The following is a 19,667-nucleotide window of genomic DNA, read 5'->3' on the forward strand; positions in this document are numbered from 1 at the left end:
GAGCAGGCATTTTCTTGACATTCTTCTCTCCCTCATGTCAGCTCCAATAGTGCTGATTCAGCTAGTCAAATCTAGGTCATATCGGCTGTGATCAGGGCTTCACCCCTCTAAACCACAGAGCCAACCAAATATTATAAATATTAACATGACAGAATTAACACCTTAAGAAAATCTCCACCATCTTCTGTAGTTAATTCCATTCCAGTGTTATTTTTTTCTCCTATATCACCTAGATATTTAGTGTCAAAAAACCCTTCTGTGTCTTTCAGTTTCTTTACTCCCATTTTATCCTAGCACAGATCATGACAAGCCTATCATTTTTTGATTATTTCAGTATTATAAACCAATGAATCCCCAACAGCGAGTATTCCACAGAAACCCGAAAATCAACAAGAAACCAAAAAGGGTATGTTCAGGCAGAAGGAAGACACTCAAAAGTTAAAAGACCACACTGTTTTAATAGTAAGTAAGCGTTTTTGCAGTGATCCACATTGTTTCATCAGACAATAAATTAAAACAAACAGTCATTATTTAAACATACAAAAAACAATTATCCAATCATTTTAAAGACCTTCTCATCACAATAAAAAAGATCAGCCCCCTCTGTAGTTAAAGCTGTATCTCAAACAACCTAAAAAAGTAACTAAAAAAGGCAATCCCCTTTAGTTATAATTAATGCAATATTGCTGAGATACAAATATAACAATTACTTCATTTCAATTTCCTTGATTTTAGCACAGGTTTTAACAGGACATGGTCATTCAGCCCTAAGCCCCTATGTGCCCCAAGCCTCAGGATCCATTGTAATTCCACATTTTCAGTCATATGATTAATATGTAAACAAAAAATTGCTATTAATAGTTTACAGTTTTATATCCGGAAATTGTCTTCCTGAGGCCAGCTAAGTATAAACATTAACATCTTTTCCAAAAGAGTTACCCAGGAATGCATTAAAGTGTCTAGCACAAGCTGTATGGCTCATGCTAAAGAGGCTCTTCTCCCATGACGTGCCCATTTGTCATAAAGAAACCTACTAGCTTTGATGAAATAAGACCTAATTATTTTATTTGTTTTGGTCCCCTCTGACCTTATGTTTACCAGCTCAGCTCCCAGTACTCAGTGTCCACGCCAGATCTACCAGCAACCATCCAACCCCCCACCCCCCAGACTTACTCATTTATTGCTAGGGCCAGTTGTATATCCTCAGGGTGTCCTGGGGGATTGGCTCATCTGTACTTTCATCTGAGGGGGATTATTACCTATCCACTCCCCTTCCCCACCGCTCATAGTCCCTGATTACATCCAAAGGCCACTTCCCTCTCTGGACCCATACCTCCCCTTAGGGAATGTATCAATGACTGCCCTTGCACCTTGGAGGGGCATGCCCATCCCTTCCCTGCCACTCTGTCAGTCACCCGAGCCTCTTATTGAAGCGATGGTCAGCTGGGCTGTAGTCAGGGGTTTAGCCCTTTATACCACCAGAGTAGTAAGACCTCAATATTGGCAAGTTTGCAAGCCTCTGAATCATATTTACTACCATGGCATGCAAATCATTGCTGATCTGCACATTGTGGAAATAACCAACTGTTTGTGGCATTTAAGCATATTCCCAATGGCCACTTCCGAACTCCCCCAATCCCTGTACTGCCATTGGTGCCATTACTCACGCTACAGTTACTGCATGGTGGTTTACTGGTTCCTCAACCAAGTTCGGTGCAGGTGTTTGAATATGACCTTTGGGCCATGTTCAGTACAGTAATGTGGTGGGGATGGCCATACTGACAGACATGACCCAGTGATTTTGTCAATCACTCAGACATGTATATGCCTTCTTGTAGGTGGTTCTGAGGAGACAGCACATGGCTGATTAGCATATGCCCCCCCCTCGGAATACCTCATTAGCCATTCGCAGTGCTACACATCTTTGTGTTAGACGACTATGCTGCATTTGTCTCAGCTGTGCAGATTTTCACAGTATGTCCCGATTTTTGCCTCATATTTTTGGTCCACTCCTCATAAAATTTATGGTTTTCTGGCTAATCATTGAGGATTTAAATTCACTAAATAATGACAGACATTTGAGTTTCAAACTTCAGAACCAACAGAAAATACAAGCTAATGCAAAACTTGTTATTCTAACAGCTTTCTAAGTGTATAAGAGCAACATTTAAAATCTGTCCCTGATTTTGGGACTTTGTCCCACCATTATTTTTGTCTTTGTTTAGATGTCTTGTGGTAAGAAGTTGAGGAGTATGCTGTGTACAGTCATGTCACAGTGGCTGTTGAATCAGGAGGTGTACAAGCCATAGTGGTAATCATTTGAAATGTTGGGACCCACTAGAGGACTGGAAAAACAGCCTTACATATACCAAGTCTGAGATGGCCATTTCCCAGAATATTCCCTTTTATCCAAGGTATGGCAATCTCAATCTAGGTATATACAAGTTCAGATGGTGTGGGAGGCTTGGGGTGTGGGGGGACAAGCCCCCCTGCTAAAAAGAAGGTGAAAGGAAAAGAGCAACACTCTAGATTTGCTCATTTCCTGAATGTTTGATTTTAGTTTTTTGGTCTGTCGGCATTCAGGGTTATGAGTGCCTACATTTTAATAGAGAGACTATCATTTTATCTTCTTGAATCCTCTCACAGTTTTTAGTTAAATGTTTGTGTGAAAAACAGGAATGAGTTATACTGCAGCACTGCATAAACAAACATCTCATTTGTTTTTACTTTCATGCAGAATTTGACATTGCAAAAATAAATAAATAAATAAATTAATTAATTAACTAATTAATACTGTAAACCTATCATCTTTTGAAGTGACATGTTTCTGCCACAGATAAATAGTAGGAGTATTACAAAGGCACATTGACAAATTTCACATTACAGGGGAGTACAGGGAAGTCTGGCAATTGTTTAAGATCTACAGGTTTGCCATTCCAGAAAGCCCTGCTGTTTTAGCTCTCCAGATTGAAGAGTTTATACATGTGTAAAGCAGAATGCATTTAGCATAAGTTAGGGTCACCAGTGAAAAAAATGTTACATTACCTCAAGAGGTTATGACGTCACTCAGTCACAGCACTGGTACTATATTTAAATGAAAGAAAGTGCTTACCTATGTGTAACATGTTTCATATACAGAAGACACAGATTTTACAGTGGGAGAAAGACAAAATCTCTGAGAAGCAAAATCACATCAGTATTGCTGGTACCATCAATGGCCATTTTATGGTAAAATAAATTAAAATATAAAATATGACAGTTACGGTGATTCCAATGCATTAGTACATTGGAGAATATTCAAGACATGATGAAAAAAATGTATTTTTGCACTTTAAAAATTGTGTTAGGGAACTGAATGATTGGCAAATGCACTGCAGATGATATAATTCTACAAGACTGTAAAGTGGCCTAAATTAATACATTTACAAACATGTATTAATACATTTTTAAACACAAGGCAAGAGAAACAAAAACAGAAAACTATAGGCCAAAAAGCAATTCCACCTTTAACCAGATTTCTCAACTTTTACCAACAGCATTTAGAACAAAGTAAAACATAACTAAGGAAAATTACCCAAATTAGGGACATATTTTAAATGTTGGCACTATTATCTTAGAAATTCTGAAAATTATTTCCAATTTTAGGAGGAATGGAACAAAACTATGAGAAACATCAGGGGTGCCCCTACAAAACAGGGACATTTGAGAGGCCTGCCTTCAACAGGTCAATTTTGGAATGCCAGACAGAAGAAAATACAGAAAATCAATTTTAGGTGCTTGCATGGCATTAGCTTGCAGATGACCTGATCACTGTCACTTGTTCAAAACAGCAAGTACTGAACCTCCAGGAGTTTTCAGCCTACTACACTAATACATATGCCTATTCAGTACAGTAATTCTGATCCTAAAAGTCCCATCCACTCCCTAACCATAATCTGAAACCTTACTCCATAACCCTAAAACTCACAGTTGCTTCTTAACCCTAATCCTAAACCCTGACCCCCAAACTTAAAACTCCCAGATCTAAAACTTCCATTCACTCTCTAACTCCAGTCCTAAACTATGCTTCCTAAACCAAACTTTAAAGCTATCAGTCACTCCCTAATCCATATTCCAAAGTCTGTTCCCTAAACCTAAAACTCAATAGTTATCTTATCCTAATCTCAAGCTTCATTCTTTAAACCTAACCCCCTCCTTTGTTTCTTAACCCTAATCACAAACTTCACTCCTTAACCCTAAACTCCCAGTTTCTGACCCTCAATCACAAAAATCACTCCTTAAACCTCTCACTCATTCCCTAATCCCAAACTTGATCCTATTATTAATCCTAAAACTCCAAGTCACTCCCTAACCATGATTCCAAACTTCACTTCCTAACCCTAATCCTAAATCCCTCAGTCATTCAAGTATCCTGAACTGTATCTCTTCCATTCACTTCCTCTCGCTCATGACAACAGATGCTTTTACCTGGCAGCAGACTAGAATGCCTGTTTGAAAGGTAGCCCTTAAAAGCTGCCGGGAGAATGAGTACCAGGCTTCAAAATGGTGGTCAGCAAGCAGATGGAACTTGAGCAACTAAGTTAGAGCCAAGAATCTATGCTTCTTAGATAGGTATGTTGTTCTTAACATGACTTCATCAAAAGCAAATCTATAGTTTCAAAGCTCGAGTAAGGCCACAGACATAAGGTAGAAGGAGACACCATATTAATGCATTAGTCAGTAATATTTAATCATTTGCAATACATATGCTGGAACTATAGGGTTACATGATTATATGGACTGGCTCTTCATACTTTTTGTGTCTGCTGTCATGTTCATTGAATATGACCCCTAATGGTAACATGGTAATGTATGAGTTTAACAACAGATTCAAAAGTACTAGATATTAAAATGGAAAATGATCTGTAAATTTAAAAAAGAGCACTGCATCATTTACTCATATTTTAAATCAGAAAGTCAACGACTCAGCTGCCTATACCAATTCATTTTATTTCAAATATACATAACTGCAAAAATCTTGGAATAGTAGGTTATGTCATTTTTCATATCTAGGTATCAAAATAAACAGGAACTGAGAAAGGCTTAACATAATAAATTACTCCAAAGGATCATTCAAACATAAAAGTGACTTTGCTTGTTATAAACTGAACAGGATAATGAGGTACAGATTAAAACACATAGAATACAAACAAAGTAATGCACTTTTAAATCTGTGCATATCTTTAGTTAAGCCATTTTATGAATATTTATATATAGTACATTTATACAAATGATTATATAACAGATTAAAAGGCAATTTAACAGATGCATTCCTGCAATAAGCTATTTATAGCACTGAGATTGAAAATATAGTTCTGTAGACTCAATATAACAGGAGGAAGGCTAACCTAGTATTGGTTTACAAAGCCCAACATGATGTATTTGGAAATGGGTTTACAAACCAAAAGTTTATGAATTTGAGTTTTAGGAGCAGAAGTGAAAATTGATTTGTGATCACATGCACTGGACCTTCTAAGCACTCTAGTCAACTCTGTCAGGGAGTCAGAAATCATTGTAATACTATACCAAGGAATGCTAGCCAGTCCAACAACAGATGTATTCCAACCAAGGACTGAGTAGTATTTATTTAACATTACCAGATGAATAAAACATGTAAATGGTTCCAAGATAAATAAGTGTCACGTTCCATCTGGTTAAAAACTGATTTAATATTATTGTACAATAAAAACAGGTTGAGCGCTTTCATTTACTGTCTGTAGATTTCATCAGAACAATCATCTTATGTGCCAATCCCTTTTATACTAATAAATTTATTTAACATTTGTTGACTGGGAAAGTCCAACTAGGACAGAGCCTATTTTCAGCAGAAGCCCGGGGAGAAACTCTCCAGAGGCATGTCTTTGGAATGTGGGAGGATACTGCAGCACCTGGAGGAAACCCACGTGAATGCAGGAAGGACATGCAGACTCCACACAGGAGGCACCCCGGCCAAGAATTGTACCAGAGAACCTCTTGCTGTGAAGTGACAATGCTCACCATTGGACTACTGCACTGCCCGTAATAGCAGACAATAAAGTGTGGTGTACACAGAACTCTCAGACAGGAAGAAGTGGTGGCAGTGTGGCTATATCTGTGACACTAAATACAGGTGGAATGGCAAAATGTGAAAATTGTGAGCAGAGTACTTTTATTTTCAGGCACTCTGACAAGGTCGCATGCCTTATTTTCTTTATTTGGAGACAGTGAATAAGACAGACACAACGGATTTAAAACCTGCAGTCATACAGAAAATGTTTTATGTCAGGAATGCGTGCACAACAAATTTAAATGCTATGCACAGTGAACTGTGTGAAAAATATCACCAGCAAAACACTGTATGTAAAAACATTCATTCTAATTTGTAAAATTGTGCACAAGTATTATCATGGAAGCCACTTCTAGTGCGTAAGACAGGTTCCATGCATTCTTTGGGCATATATAGTTTGAAAGCGCAAATTACATTGGACTGCTCAATTCCCATAAAAATGTGAGACCAGCTTCAATCCTCAAGAAAAATGAAGCAATATTCACTTCTTCATAAGACAAGACTATTCAGCAGTATAATGATGTTGAAAACATCCTGTAAGGAAAGAAATAGCATGTGTCTAAAAACTCTTTAAAGCAAAATACTGTACCTGAACTGTCAGAATTGTGTCCTGTGTGGGCATCTAGGACATGTTATTTATGACACATACAAGAAACGTTCCTATTTAGTAAAAATATCTAAAAGCTGTATGCAATGCAGCACTGGGCTCTATTAACTGATTCTCTTTCAGTGCTGTGTCAGACTGCTCACATACCAATGAGGATGCAGCAGCTTAGCCTCCTAACTTTTTTCAGCATTTGCAGTTAATTCTTATGAATCACTAGTGTGATTGGATTAGGTAATCCATTTTTGCTCTAGTTCTGCTGTACCGGTTCCTTTGTGCAAGTTAAGTGATTACATTGACAGTTAAGATAGCAGATGTAGAAAATTTGAAAACCTGCCAATGATAATTTGTGAACATCTAGGAGACAGAAGCTGTGTAAAGTATCTGACATGAATAACTCCTTTTAAAAGCATTAAAGGGAATATAACATGAAGAAGTGGTACCAAACACAGCAGATGAATATAAAATATTAAATGCTGCCATTTATCATTGCTAATATAGCAAACACCTCTGAAAACACAAGCATGACCTATATCTGTTACCGTATAACTGTACAAACCACTACCATCTCTTAAATCTAATCTTACCTGACTTGCTCTTCTGTGTTTAAAGGCATCTTAGGTTATGGGACAGTAAATATGAAGTAATTTCACACTTCAAGGGAGATTCTTCTGTCTTTACTTTATTTTAAATGAAAGCCTACAATATGCTGATAATGATTAGAGCTTCCCAAAATATGCCAGTCTGAAGCGGATTTAATGTATTTAGTTTTAACTGCATTTACCCAAAAGCTGGTTTCCCAGATACTGCCTGTTACAGGTCATTCTGAGCTATCATCTGCAACAAAGGGTGTGATATCATATACAGTTTACAGTCATGGGAACAAACAACTGTATTCACAATCTACTATGAATGTTTACTTTTTTAACCTACAGATTGTTATGACTTCAGTCAAGTCGACACAAATAAACATACCGATCTAGTTCTCAGTCTTGCCATACAATATATATATGTAAACAAATTCATGACAGAATTTTAGCATTAAGTTTTCTAAAACAATATGCATAAGTGCTTGAGTCTGTCAAAGTAAAACAACTCACCCAGTAGAGTTCTTAGGAGTAACGTAACAGAGGTATGATGTTATCCTGCCCATAAGATGCAAACTAATGCATCACAGACTGCTACATCTCTGCTTACTTATAAGAGTTATTTTATCATATTTTGTTTTACTTCGACATTAAATACTGGTTTTATAACATCGTGGTGGTTGTGTCCAGTTTTGGTTTTGATACTTATAAGAGTTGTTGGGGGTGCCACCAATTAGTGGCATTTATAGCCAAGCAAACATAACATCACCTTTTGAGATATGCAAGCATGGGCGATGAAAGGTTTGGCACAAGAGCACTGCAAACTACCCAGACAGATGTTATTAGGGCAGAAAAAGACATCAACCAATGTCATGTTGGGAGACACAAAGTCTAAGAAAAGTCTGTGGGTTTAGCTGAGGCAGCAGTTGCAGTTGCCCTATACATTCAGCTTATGGAGGCATACATTGGATACAATGCCTGCTAACTCTGTTTATGGTAGATATAACATTTGGGTGCACACTGTAGCACTTACAAAGTGATAGATTATTTTACCCTCCAGTCAGCCCCCCCCCCAAGAAATGCAACTGCTCCATACCTTCTGACACAACTTGTTTGACCCACAGCCAGCGGAAGTCCTTTCAGTCTCATTCCCTTACTAGGCACTTCAAATTTAATAATGCTTGTTTTGAATCTGTGACCTCCACCGATTTCTGATGGCCCTTGTCACATGTGGTATATTTGCCTGTCAGATAACTACCAAGGAGACAGCCTTAGTTAACCTTGAAATGGGGTTGAGTGAGGACATGACTGACTTTACCCAAACTAGTCTGTTACACCACTGTGCATATTAAAATATTACAATATTCGCCAAAGCAATGTAGATTATCTTGTATTCCATCCTGGCACAGTATTTTAATCAGGCATGAAGCTATACATCAACTTAAGTTCATAACTTTGAGTGTCTTCTATGGCAAATTATGTGATATTATGCTCACAGTATCTCTCTAAAACTGCAGGGTGTCAGTGCGAAAGGCAATACTAATAATTAGAATTAATAACCATTTAAAAAATAAAAAAATGCAAATAACATATGACCTAATTTTTCATGTGCCATTTTTGTTTTTTCCAGTTTTACACCTCAGCAAAAAAGAAATAACAAACTTTGCTTTCTACCTCTTCCTTACATATACAGAATTTTTGTGCACCTAGACAGAACACTCGAATATTTTTCTTCAGCTTACTTAAAAAGTTGTTTGTGCAAAGTTAAACATAAATAAAATAATAGCACTTTCGAACATGTATTCATAATGCTTAAATACTTTTTAGTGTATTTATTACACTTCCTCTTGTTTCTGCTCTGATCAATCATCAGCAGCTAAAGACCATCTAACTAAAGTGCAGAGGAATCTGCCACACCATAACATTAGGAACACTTTCTTCTTGTCTTTGCTGCTTGGACCTTTTATTCAAATTTCTATGTCCATGTCCTCCAGAAATGACCATTACAGAATCTGCCTTTGTTTTCCTGGACCTTTCACTGGCTTTACATTTGAGAGGCACATTGAGGTCACTTGAAAGGTCATATGTTACATTTTCCTCAAGACTATGTTCGACTGCATAGGATCCTTGAGATACTACCAGTGACCCTGAAGAGGATGATAGGTCACTTTGTTGGGCAATTGATCCCACAGAACTACTGAGCCAGACACCTTTGTCAGCAGAAGCAGAAACCTCTGGTCCTTCAGCATGTTTGATGGTGTTGGAGTCTGTGCTGGAGTCTGTATTTTCAGTCTGTGAAGGCTGACTGGCAGTGCGTTTTCTCCTGTTTCTTGCCACAGTTGCCACTGTAAGGAACTTAACTGGACCACTGTGGCTGTGGAATGACACCATACCTCTTCCTGTAGACAGAAAACAGAGATGTATTTAATAACCGACAGGTCTACAGATCAATACAGACCAATACAGATACAAATAAAAAAATATTCTGAAAAAGTAGTAACTAATATGAAAGAAATAATAATTGACATTGGGGAAATAACTGACCATCCCCAGGTGTTATCAGGCCTGATACCTCCACACCTGGAAGGTCTATTTCCCCATAACCCCCACAATGGGGTCATTATTGTGCTTGGAGAATGGATCATCTGTTAAATATTTTCTTTTTATTACTATATACTATTTTTATATTTTTGATGTAAAATAGTTCATCTGCCTAAAGTTTCAAACTTGCTGTCATGTGTAACTGTTGGTGGAACTATTTTACATTGAAAATATGTTAGGTAAGCATTTAATGAATACACACACACACACACACACACACACACACACACACACACACACACACACACACACACACACACACACACACACACACACACACCAAAGAGTTTTAGCTACTTAGCTGAATGAATGAAAGAATATATCTGAAATGTCTCACTGTTAGCAAATGAATGAAAAAAATAAATACATGACAGAATACAAGGCATTACAACTCCCCTCACCATGCCTTTTTAGTGCTTCACTGTGCCTTGCAGTGCCATTAATTTTCTGCTAAAACACTGAGGATTAAAGTCAATCAGTTATGCAGACTTATTAAGAGTTTTGTACTTCTAATTGTTTAACATATCTGTGCAGATGGACGGCACATTGGAGTCGGAGCAGGCTCTATCCCTCTCTCTCTCTTTCTTATTTACACTGTCATTCTCTCTCTGTCTTTCACATCCATGCATGCAAACATACAACACATGTACAGAAACACACACACACACACACACACACACACACACACACACACACACACACACACACACACACACATACACATATGAGCAGACACACACCCACACACATGCACACACGGGCATATCCCCCCTCACAAAACACATGTTTTTCTAACTTTTTTCTTTTATTTACATTTTATCTTACTTTCATGCTTGCTAAACAGCAAAGCACTGTTTAGACAGTGTAAATAAATGGTGGCAGTTTGCTTTTTTTTTTTTTACTGTCCGAGTGTCTCAACACCTTAATACACTGTAGTGAAGTAGTGGACATGCTTTTCAGAGGGCATCAACTGTGCATAAATACCCTACTGGAGGACATTCACTCTCCAGTCAGTGTGGTGATGTTCAGGTCACCCATTCCCTAAACACAAGTTTGTTAGAGAGAGAAACAGAGAAATAGAGAGAGAAAATAAGCAAAGAGCTAACTTTGCAATACAATCTAAAATGTTCTACGTGCATCTAAACTTGAGTAAATGATAGCTAAAGCACGGGTCTATATTACCACAGTCAAAGTCCTTTTGAGTGAATACCTAAACACCGACACGTATTGTGCAAACCATGAGAATACCGAACGCACTAAACCGCGAAATTTTAAATCTCGAACTGTCATAGTCGGATAACCCCACCACCCACTACATACTACCTACCCAAACAAAATAAATAAACCACATACATACACTAACCAAACCCTACTTCTAACCCTAAAGTAAAGCACCAAAACCCTACTTCTAACCCTACACTAAACCCCAAATACACAACTATCTATGCACTATCCTTAACCTCTCCCTAACCCTAAGGTCCGTACACTTCCCCTACGAAAATATACACAAACAAAATAAATAATCCACATACATACATTTAACAAAACCCTACACTAAATCTTACATACACTACATATCTATGCACTTACCTTAACCCGCACCCTAACCCTAAGGTCCGTAACTATTGCACACTTACCTTATGGAGCTAGACCACAGGCGGGCCAACCATGGTAATTCGACATTTCCAAATTTGCGTTTTTTGACGTTCACTGTAATGCCAGTTTGTGCAATACATGTCGACGTTCATGGATTCGCTTAAACGTACTTTCACTCTCGTAATAGGGACCCCTAAAGCACATTGTCTAATAAAGGACAATGAAGCAAAATTTGATGGTAATTTCTTAACAACACTAATTGCAAAAAAAAAAAAAAAAAAAAAACTAATATTGTTTACAAACATAAAGAGGGCAACTCAAGAAGACACCAAGACATGTACACCGCCATTTACATGTCACTGTACCTTTTTGACATTCAGTAACCACTTTGTCACTTTGCTGCAAAGTGCTTTACTATGAAGAAATGCAGTGCCGAGTAGGGTTGGCCCTGTGGTCATGCTGAATGGCAATGAGAAGTCCAGGGCAGAGGCATATGCTAATTAGCCATGTTTTCTTTACCCTGGAAATGCCTCCCGGAAGCTATCTATATGCCCATCAATTCAAGAAATTGCTCAGCCATGTAGATCATCATAGCCACCTCCACAATGCTGTTGTACTGAACACAACCAAAAAGCCATGTTCAACTACCTACTGCACTGTGTTGATCGGGTGTGGTATGAACCACTAGACAACAGGGATACATCACACTCAAGTGCCTTAGTGGCACTAACATCACTAATTGGATCGGGGGTGGGAATTCCTAGACACCAGGGATGCATCATATCAAGTGCCTTACTGGCACACACATTACTAAGGGGATGGGGATGGGTAGGAACCACTAAACACCAGGGATGCGTCATATCAAGTGCCTTACTGGCACAGACAATACTAAGGGGATCAGGGGTGGGTGGGAAGCACAAGACACAAGGGACACATCATACCCAAGTGCCTTAGTGGCACCAACATCACTAAGAGGAATGGGGGGGTGGGAACCATTAGACACCAGGGATACATCATACTCAAGTGCCTTAGTGGCACTGACATCACTAAGGGGATCACGGGTGGGTGGGAACAACTAGACACCAGGGATCCATAATACTAAAGTGCCTTAATGGCACCAACATCATTACAGATTTGGAGGGGGGGAGTCATAAGAGAAGTACAGCTGTGCAAAATCTTACCATAACAGTAGATGTCCTTGCCTTCACCACTGCAGTATTCATCACGTATGGGACTCCCTGCCCTGGAAACCCAAAGTTTGGCCAGTCTACCAAATCCTACCATTGCTTTAAGGTACCCTGAACATTACCCAAATGCTTGCCATGTAGCATAGGGCACAAAGGTGACATTCAGGCATACCATCCTCAGAACTGATTGCCCCAGTAGGAACACCAGTCGAAAAAAACCCAAAGAGAACCTGCATAACCAGGAAGGAAAAAGACTATGGTGATGGAGGGAGGGAGTGAATACTTCAGCGGTGAAGGCAAGGGCATCTATTGTTATGGTAAGATTTTACACAACTATACTATGTCCTTACATTCACTGCTGTAGTATTCATCATGTATGGAGAGTGCCAAAGCTCAAGAAGAAACTTGGGAGGAGGAAGCAGCAGTAGAGCCCTCTAAGAAGCCATGAAGAATGGCATTAGCAAAACCAGCTGTAGCTCTGGAGATACCATCCAACCTGTAGTGTTTGGTAAAAGTATGCACAGAAGTCCATGTAGCTGTTTCAAGAATAAAATTAGTATCTAAGCCTGTGAAAAAAACACCAGAAGATGCCACAGCTCTAGCAGAATTAGCCTTTACTAAAGATGGAAGGCTCTTGCCATGAAAAGTGTAACAAAAAGAAATATCTTTTGAAATCCAAGTAGAAATAGTTTGCTTGGAAACAGCTAATCCTAAAGACCTAGGATGAAAGGAAACAAACAGCTGATCAGATTTTCTGATATTTTTAGTCTTATCCAAATAAAATCTTAGTCTTATCCAAATAAAATCTGAGCAGTCTATTCACGTCCAAATTATGCAGCACCGTCTCACTGTCAGATTGTGGTGGGAGGAAAAAAGTCAGAAAATTAATAGACTGATTAAGTGACAACTCATTAACTTCCTTAGGCATAAAAGAAGGATTAATATGCAAGGACACTCTGTCCTCATGGAATATCAAAAAAGGTGTCCAAGCCATAAGGGCTTGCAATTCAGACATCCTTCTGGCAGAAGTAAGAGCTAACAAAAGAGCTGTCTTCCAAGAATAACATTGCAAGGATACTAAAACAGCAGGCTCAAAAGGAGCCTGAGTCAACTTCTCCAGAACACAAATAAGATCCCATGGAGGAGGAACAGGCTTCCTGGGATGTCTAATATTAAGGATGCCTTTAAGAAATTGCATAGTCTCAAATCGAAAAGCTAAAGAAGGAATTAAAGGCAGACAAGCAGAAAGAGCTGATAAGTGGGCCATAGTAGAAGAATAGGCCAAACCAGTATTGAGCAACTCACACAAATAAGAGAGAACCAAAGGAACATCCACTGTATGTGGGTCCAGGTTACAAGAGAGACACCAAATAGAAAACCTCTTCTATTTAGATAAGTAGGATTTCCTAGTAGTAGGTTTCTTGCTCTCCTGCAGGACCTGCAGCATGTCCTCAGAAAAAACGTGTCTATAAGGAATCAAAACCCTATCACCCACAGTATCAGTTGAAGCATGCACAGTTGGGGATGGATGAGAGATCCCTTGTCTTGTGTGAGTAGATCAACCCTGTGAAGTAACTTGTGATGATTCAAAAAAGAACCAAAGGACCATGATAAAGCTAACCGTTCAAAACGAAATACAGAAAAAAACAAGAAAAATGGTTAAGCAATGCCAATACCGTTTATTAAAACAAAGCTTTCGGATAAAAATCCTTCCTCAGTATGACAAAACACAATAATTTTAGCACATTTATATAGCAACTTAACATAGTCACAAGGCAACAACAACCAACCAAAATGTAAAGACAATTAACATATCAATTAAAATTTGTTGTCTCGTGGCAATTATTTAAGGCAACATTGTTTATGTTTTAAGACTGGTTTGATTGTAAGCATCTTATTTATACCAGGTAAATGATCAGCCCTTAATTTAATTATCCAACTATACTCTTTTAACTCCAACTTATTATTTGCATCTCCACCTCTTAGGGTTTTATATAAGATATCAATAACTCTAAAGGTGAATTCATGGTGATTACCAAACTTTGCTATATGTTTAGCAATAGCATTGGATAAAACAGCTCTACGAGCATCCAATCTATGTTCAACTATGTGATCCCTTAGTCTTCTAGTTGATTTGCCTACATAAAAACTAGGACAGCATTTACATGTAGCTAAATAAACTATATATGAAGTATTACAAACAGCTGTACATATAAAAACATATTCCTTTTGTGTTACTGGATGGATAAAAACATTGCTATTACAAATAGCATTACAACAAGAACAGTTGGAGCATGGATAAGAACCTGCTTTATTAAAAACCAATCGTCTTTTATCCAGTCGCATATCTTTATAACATAATCTATTTTTAAGTTTGTACAATTATTAAATGCAAAAGATGGATGCTCAGGTATAATATTACATAGTTCTGGTAAAACCCTTACTATATTCCAATTCTTGGAAATTATTTGCTTAACCTCTAATGTGCATCTACTATCAGTAGTTACATAACGTAAATACTCATTTACTCTAACTGAATATTGAGCTGGGGTATTATTTAAAAAGGGTCTATATTAAATCACCGAATGCTTAAAAAAGCAAATGGCAATTGATCGACCCTACGCAAGCAAAAGCTTACAATGTCGAACTGTCAGAACAGCGATTTTTTCCCAAGGCAGAAAAATAGTGGTTTCAAAAAAAAAAAAAATCAATTTCAAACATTACATTAAGTGGGGGGCTTCACCACCCACACTCCCCCCTACTTAAATATACCAACTCCGAGACCGCACTACAGTGCCGAAAACGGTAAAGTACCAAAGCGGCCAAGCAAATTCTTTCCCAGGGAAAGAATTCACTTAACAGCCACTTCGATATTTTGCCATTTCAGGCTTTTCAGTTCGACCAAGATGCATTCGAAAAAATGCATCTTCAGTCTTCTAATATAGATCTTTTAAAAAGTAGGGCTTAGCGGTATTATTTCTTGCATCAATGACTCTGCTTCTTTCATATCATAGCATATTGCTATCATAAACTCTTCTTTCAAATTCAGCTGTCACAGTAGAAAGCTGCGCAAAGCAAGTGTCATCTGTAGTATTCAAATGACTTGCATGTAGATACTGACTCCTTACTATTCCTTGAAAGGTATGTTTTGGATGCATACTCTTTCTGTGTAAATACTTATTTTTGTGCACAGGTTTCTTATAAATACTTGTACGTAGGTACAAACCATCAAACATCAGATTAACATCTAAAACGTGGATGTCACTAGCAGAAGAGGTCATCTCGAATTTTAAAAAGTCAGTAGTGTGATGGGCCTGTCTTTTAACCCACCCCTGCATCCTAAATAACAAGTGTTTAAGAGCCTTTGTACTACACAGATCAGACAGGCCCATTCAAGACAAAAAAAAATCATATCCATGTAACTTAACAGAAGATAAGGAAGATGCATTATATAGCATCATGGGAGACAAAATTATTAGACTTATGAAACCTGATAAGGGGGGTGGTTTGGTTGCAATGGATCAGGGGGTATATATAGAAAAAATATTAACTCATTTGTACAGTGACATTTATGAGGAGGTATCTGTTAACCAACTAAATATTGCCTACAGATACATAGATATTACACTTACTGATCTTTTATTGGATAACCAAATCACTTTAACAGAGTTAAATTTTATGCAACAGGATAATCCACGTACCCCCACAATATTTGGAATACCCAAGATCCATAAGTCCACCACCGACCCTTAGACCCATCGTGGATACAAAAGCATTCAAGACATTTTCTATGGCCAAGTTTATAGACTTAAATCTTAAAGAGGTTATAAAAAATTGTCCTCATATCCTACAAGACTCTTGGGATTGTCTTAAAAAAATACATGATAATTTATATACAGATCAATTAATCTTGGGCACAATTGACGTCAAAGATTTATTTACTGTCATCCCTCACGACGAAGGTATCATGATGTTTTATGATTTTTTATGTAAATATACCAACATCAGACATTCTAGGATATTGATGTACAAAACTGTGATGGACCTTATACTCAAAAATAATTTCATTCTTTTTGAAGGCCAATTATTCAAACAGAAAACAGGGGCAGCCATGGGGGTGTCCTGTGCCCCCCTTATTTGCTAATATTGTACTTGCAGAATGGGAACTGTTGATTGTGTTTAGGTCTGAATTATTTAGACATGTAAATTCTATGGGTGTTACCTGGATGATATACTCATTTTCTGGGAAGGTACACATGAAGCATTACAGGAATTTTATGATTTTCTGAACTCTAGTACACATTTTTTACAATTTACAATGGAAACAAATGAAGACAAGATTCATTTTCTAGATATTACTATTGGTAAAGATAAGGTAAACACACATGTAAACCTCTACATTATATAGAAAGATGACCTACTCTAACACAGTTTTGCATTTCAACAGTGGGCACCCATTACACCAAAAGAGATCCTTGGTGAAGGGGCAAGGAGTCAGGTTGGCAAAGGTGGTTAGTGACAATTAATTATTTTTAGAAGAAGTTAACATATTAGAAGATATGTTACAAAAACATTGTTATCCAACACAGTTTATAGAACCTATATTTCATGAAGTTATTAAAAAGAGACTGGAAGGGCACTTATTCCCATTATTAGGGAAGGTAGTCAATGATGCTAGTAGGGTAGTAGAGGGATCTATTGGGGTTACCACAGAAAAACCCTATCAGAATGCAATGGTACTAACATTTAATCCTCTTTATGGGAGAATAAAAGAGATTATCAACCATAATTGGGTTTTATTTGATACTGACCAACATTATAAAAGTAAACTAGGAGATAAGCCATTGATTGTGTACAAAAGAGATATGTCTTTCAAGAACTTTCTTGCAGCAAACACACTGAGACAGATGAAAGACAGGATGGGAAAATGTGGCAATTGCATGCCATGTCCTTATATTTTAGAAAATGAGTTTTTTTATATACAGGGGTATGGTAGGATATTCCTGAAACAAAAACTAAATTGTGCCAGCAAATGATTGATTTATGTAGCTATTTGTCAACAATGCTAACATTTTTATATGGGGAAAACTATTAATAGTTTTAATAAACGTATTTTAGGTTCATAGGTTGGTACTAGGCTATCGGCCCTAGGGCCTATACAAGTCTAGCCATAACAATTCCCTGGCTACTTCCCTGGACCCCTGTCTAGCAGGGTGACTGACGTGATCCCTAGGGTGAATTTCCTTTCTCCCATCCAGTCAGCAAGGTTCCTTTTGAAGAGGGCCAAAGAGGTGCTCTGCTTGACATGTATGGGCAGTCTATTCCAGAGTCTGGGGAGTCTCTGGGTCAAGAACCTATCCCTCCAGCATGTTTTGTTTGTTGTGATGACAGGGTTGAGATCCCTTGAGCATGTGGCTCTGAGGGATTGGGATTTCTTTAAATGTAGCATGTCCAACAGCTCTGGGTTTGACATGGCCTTGTATGTAAAGCAGAGATCGCCTTGGAATAGGCGATATGCGATAGAGTATAGCTGGAGTTTTTTAAGGTGGTCAGCATAGGGCATCTACTTTAGGCTTGTGATTCTTTTAGTGAGGAATTTCTGCGGCCTTTCCAGTTGTTGCAGATGTCTTGAAAGGTGCATACCAAATGGGGCGTTGTATTCTTTAATCGGTCTAATGAGGGATGAGTACAGTGGGACAATGACCTCCTTTTCTCTGGATGAAAAGCCTTTAGTGATGAGGTGTGCCACATAGAAGGATTTTCTGACTGTTGTGGTGATGTGGTTATTGAAGGTGAGACCACTGTCCACCTGTGTCCCTAAGTCTCTTATCACACTTTCGGTGTTTAGTGTACTGCCACATATGTGGTAATTCATGGGTACATGTTTTTTACCAAAGGGGATAGCTATACATTTCTTGGCATTGAGCTTGAGCCCATGGCTCTGGCACCAAGCATCTGTTTCTGTAAGGCCTTTTTGTAGAGTATCCACATAATTTAGGGATTCAATAATGGCTCCCAGTTTGCATTTCTCTGCAAACTTTGTTAGCCAGAGTCCCTTAGTGTTGGCCTGTACTTCAGAGAAGTAGATTCCAAACAAGAGAGGTCCCACGACTGAACTCTAAGGTATTCCACTTGTCACTTGTCCGGAGCTGGATTTGGAGTCAGCTACTTTTACAGTGTGGGTTCTATCAGTAAGCCAGTTGGCAACCCATCGAGTGATGTAGGGATTAATGCCCAGCTTAGTAAGTTTATCTATGATTGCAGATTGAGGGATGGTGTCAAAGGCCTTGGCAAGGTCCAGATAGGCTGTGTGGACTGCCTTACCCTCATCCACAGCTCTGGAGACTGATTTGAAGAAGTCAATCAGGTTCAGGAGACAAGATCAACCCTTCATGAACCCAAACTAGATGGGATCCAGTGTTTTAAGGTTGCCAATGTCTTTGTTTATAAGTTCCATGATAATACGTTCCATAGCCTTGCAGATCAGGCTTGTCAGACTGATGGGGCAGTAGTTCCCAGGATCCAAGGTGGATCCCCCCTTGTGGAGTGGGATAACTGTAGCTGTGAGCCACTCAATGGGCACAAAGCCTGAGGTGAGGCTATGATTAAACATGACACTTAGATGAGGTCCCAGTTCATTTTGTAGTTCATGTAGTACACAGCCCGGGATGTCATCTGGTCCCATGGATGCTGTATTCTTAGCTTTGGACAGTGCGTTTTTTTACCTGTGTGACCGTTATTACCGAAATTTGGCAATCTTCCGGTACTGAGATGGGCCATTTAGGTGGTGAGAGGGGGGTGAAGTTGGCACTGAATCGATCTGCCAGGATATTGGCACTATCCTTGGGATCAGTATATTTAATGCCATTCTGTTGTAGCTCAGAGCAGATCTGAGCATTGCCATTTAGATTCTTGACATAGTTATATATAACTATATATATAGTTATATATAACTATATATATATATAGTTATAGTTATCAACATTTGTATGACATAAGAAGGAATA

The 19,667-nt window shown here is 38.3% G+C and overlaps 1 protein-coding gene across 4 annotated transcripts in view; it reads right to left on the bottom strand.

Moving 5' to 3' along the window:
- Positions 1-438: 438 nt before the first annotated feature.
- Positions 439-19,667, bottom strand: part of ARHGEF10 (Rho guanine nucleotide exchange factor 10) — a 2,254,368-nt gene continuing 2,235,139 nt past the window's right edge. For all 4 annotated transcript variants that reach the window (XM_044073505.1, XM_044073484.1, XM_044073499.1 and 1 more), the window contains one exon: positions 439-9,675. In XM_044073505.1, coding sequence (XP_043929440.1) covers positions 9,164-9,675 — 512 coding nt within the window. In that variant the 3' untranslated portion in view covers positions 439-9,163. The remainder of the gene's footprint in view (positions 9,676-19,667) is intronic.

Source organism: Protopterus annectens, chromosome 1.part1 (assembly GCF_019279795.1).
Source record: "Protopterus annectens isolate FY-2018-M chromosome 1.part1, PAN1.0, whole genome shotgun sequence".
NCBI classification, from domain to species: domain Eukaryota; kingdom Metazoa; phylum Chordata; order Ceratodontiformes; family Protopteridae; genus Protopterus; species Protopterus annectens.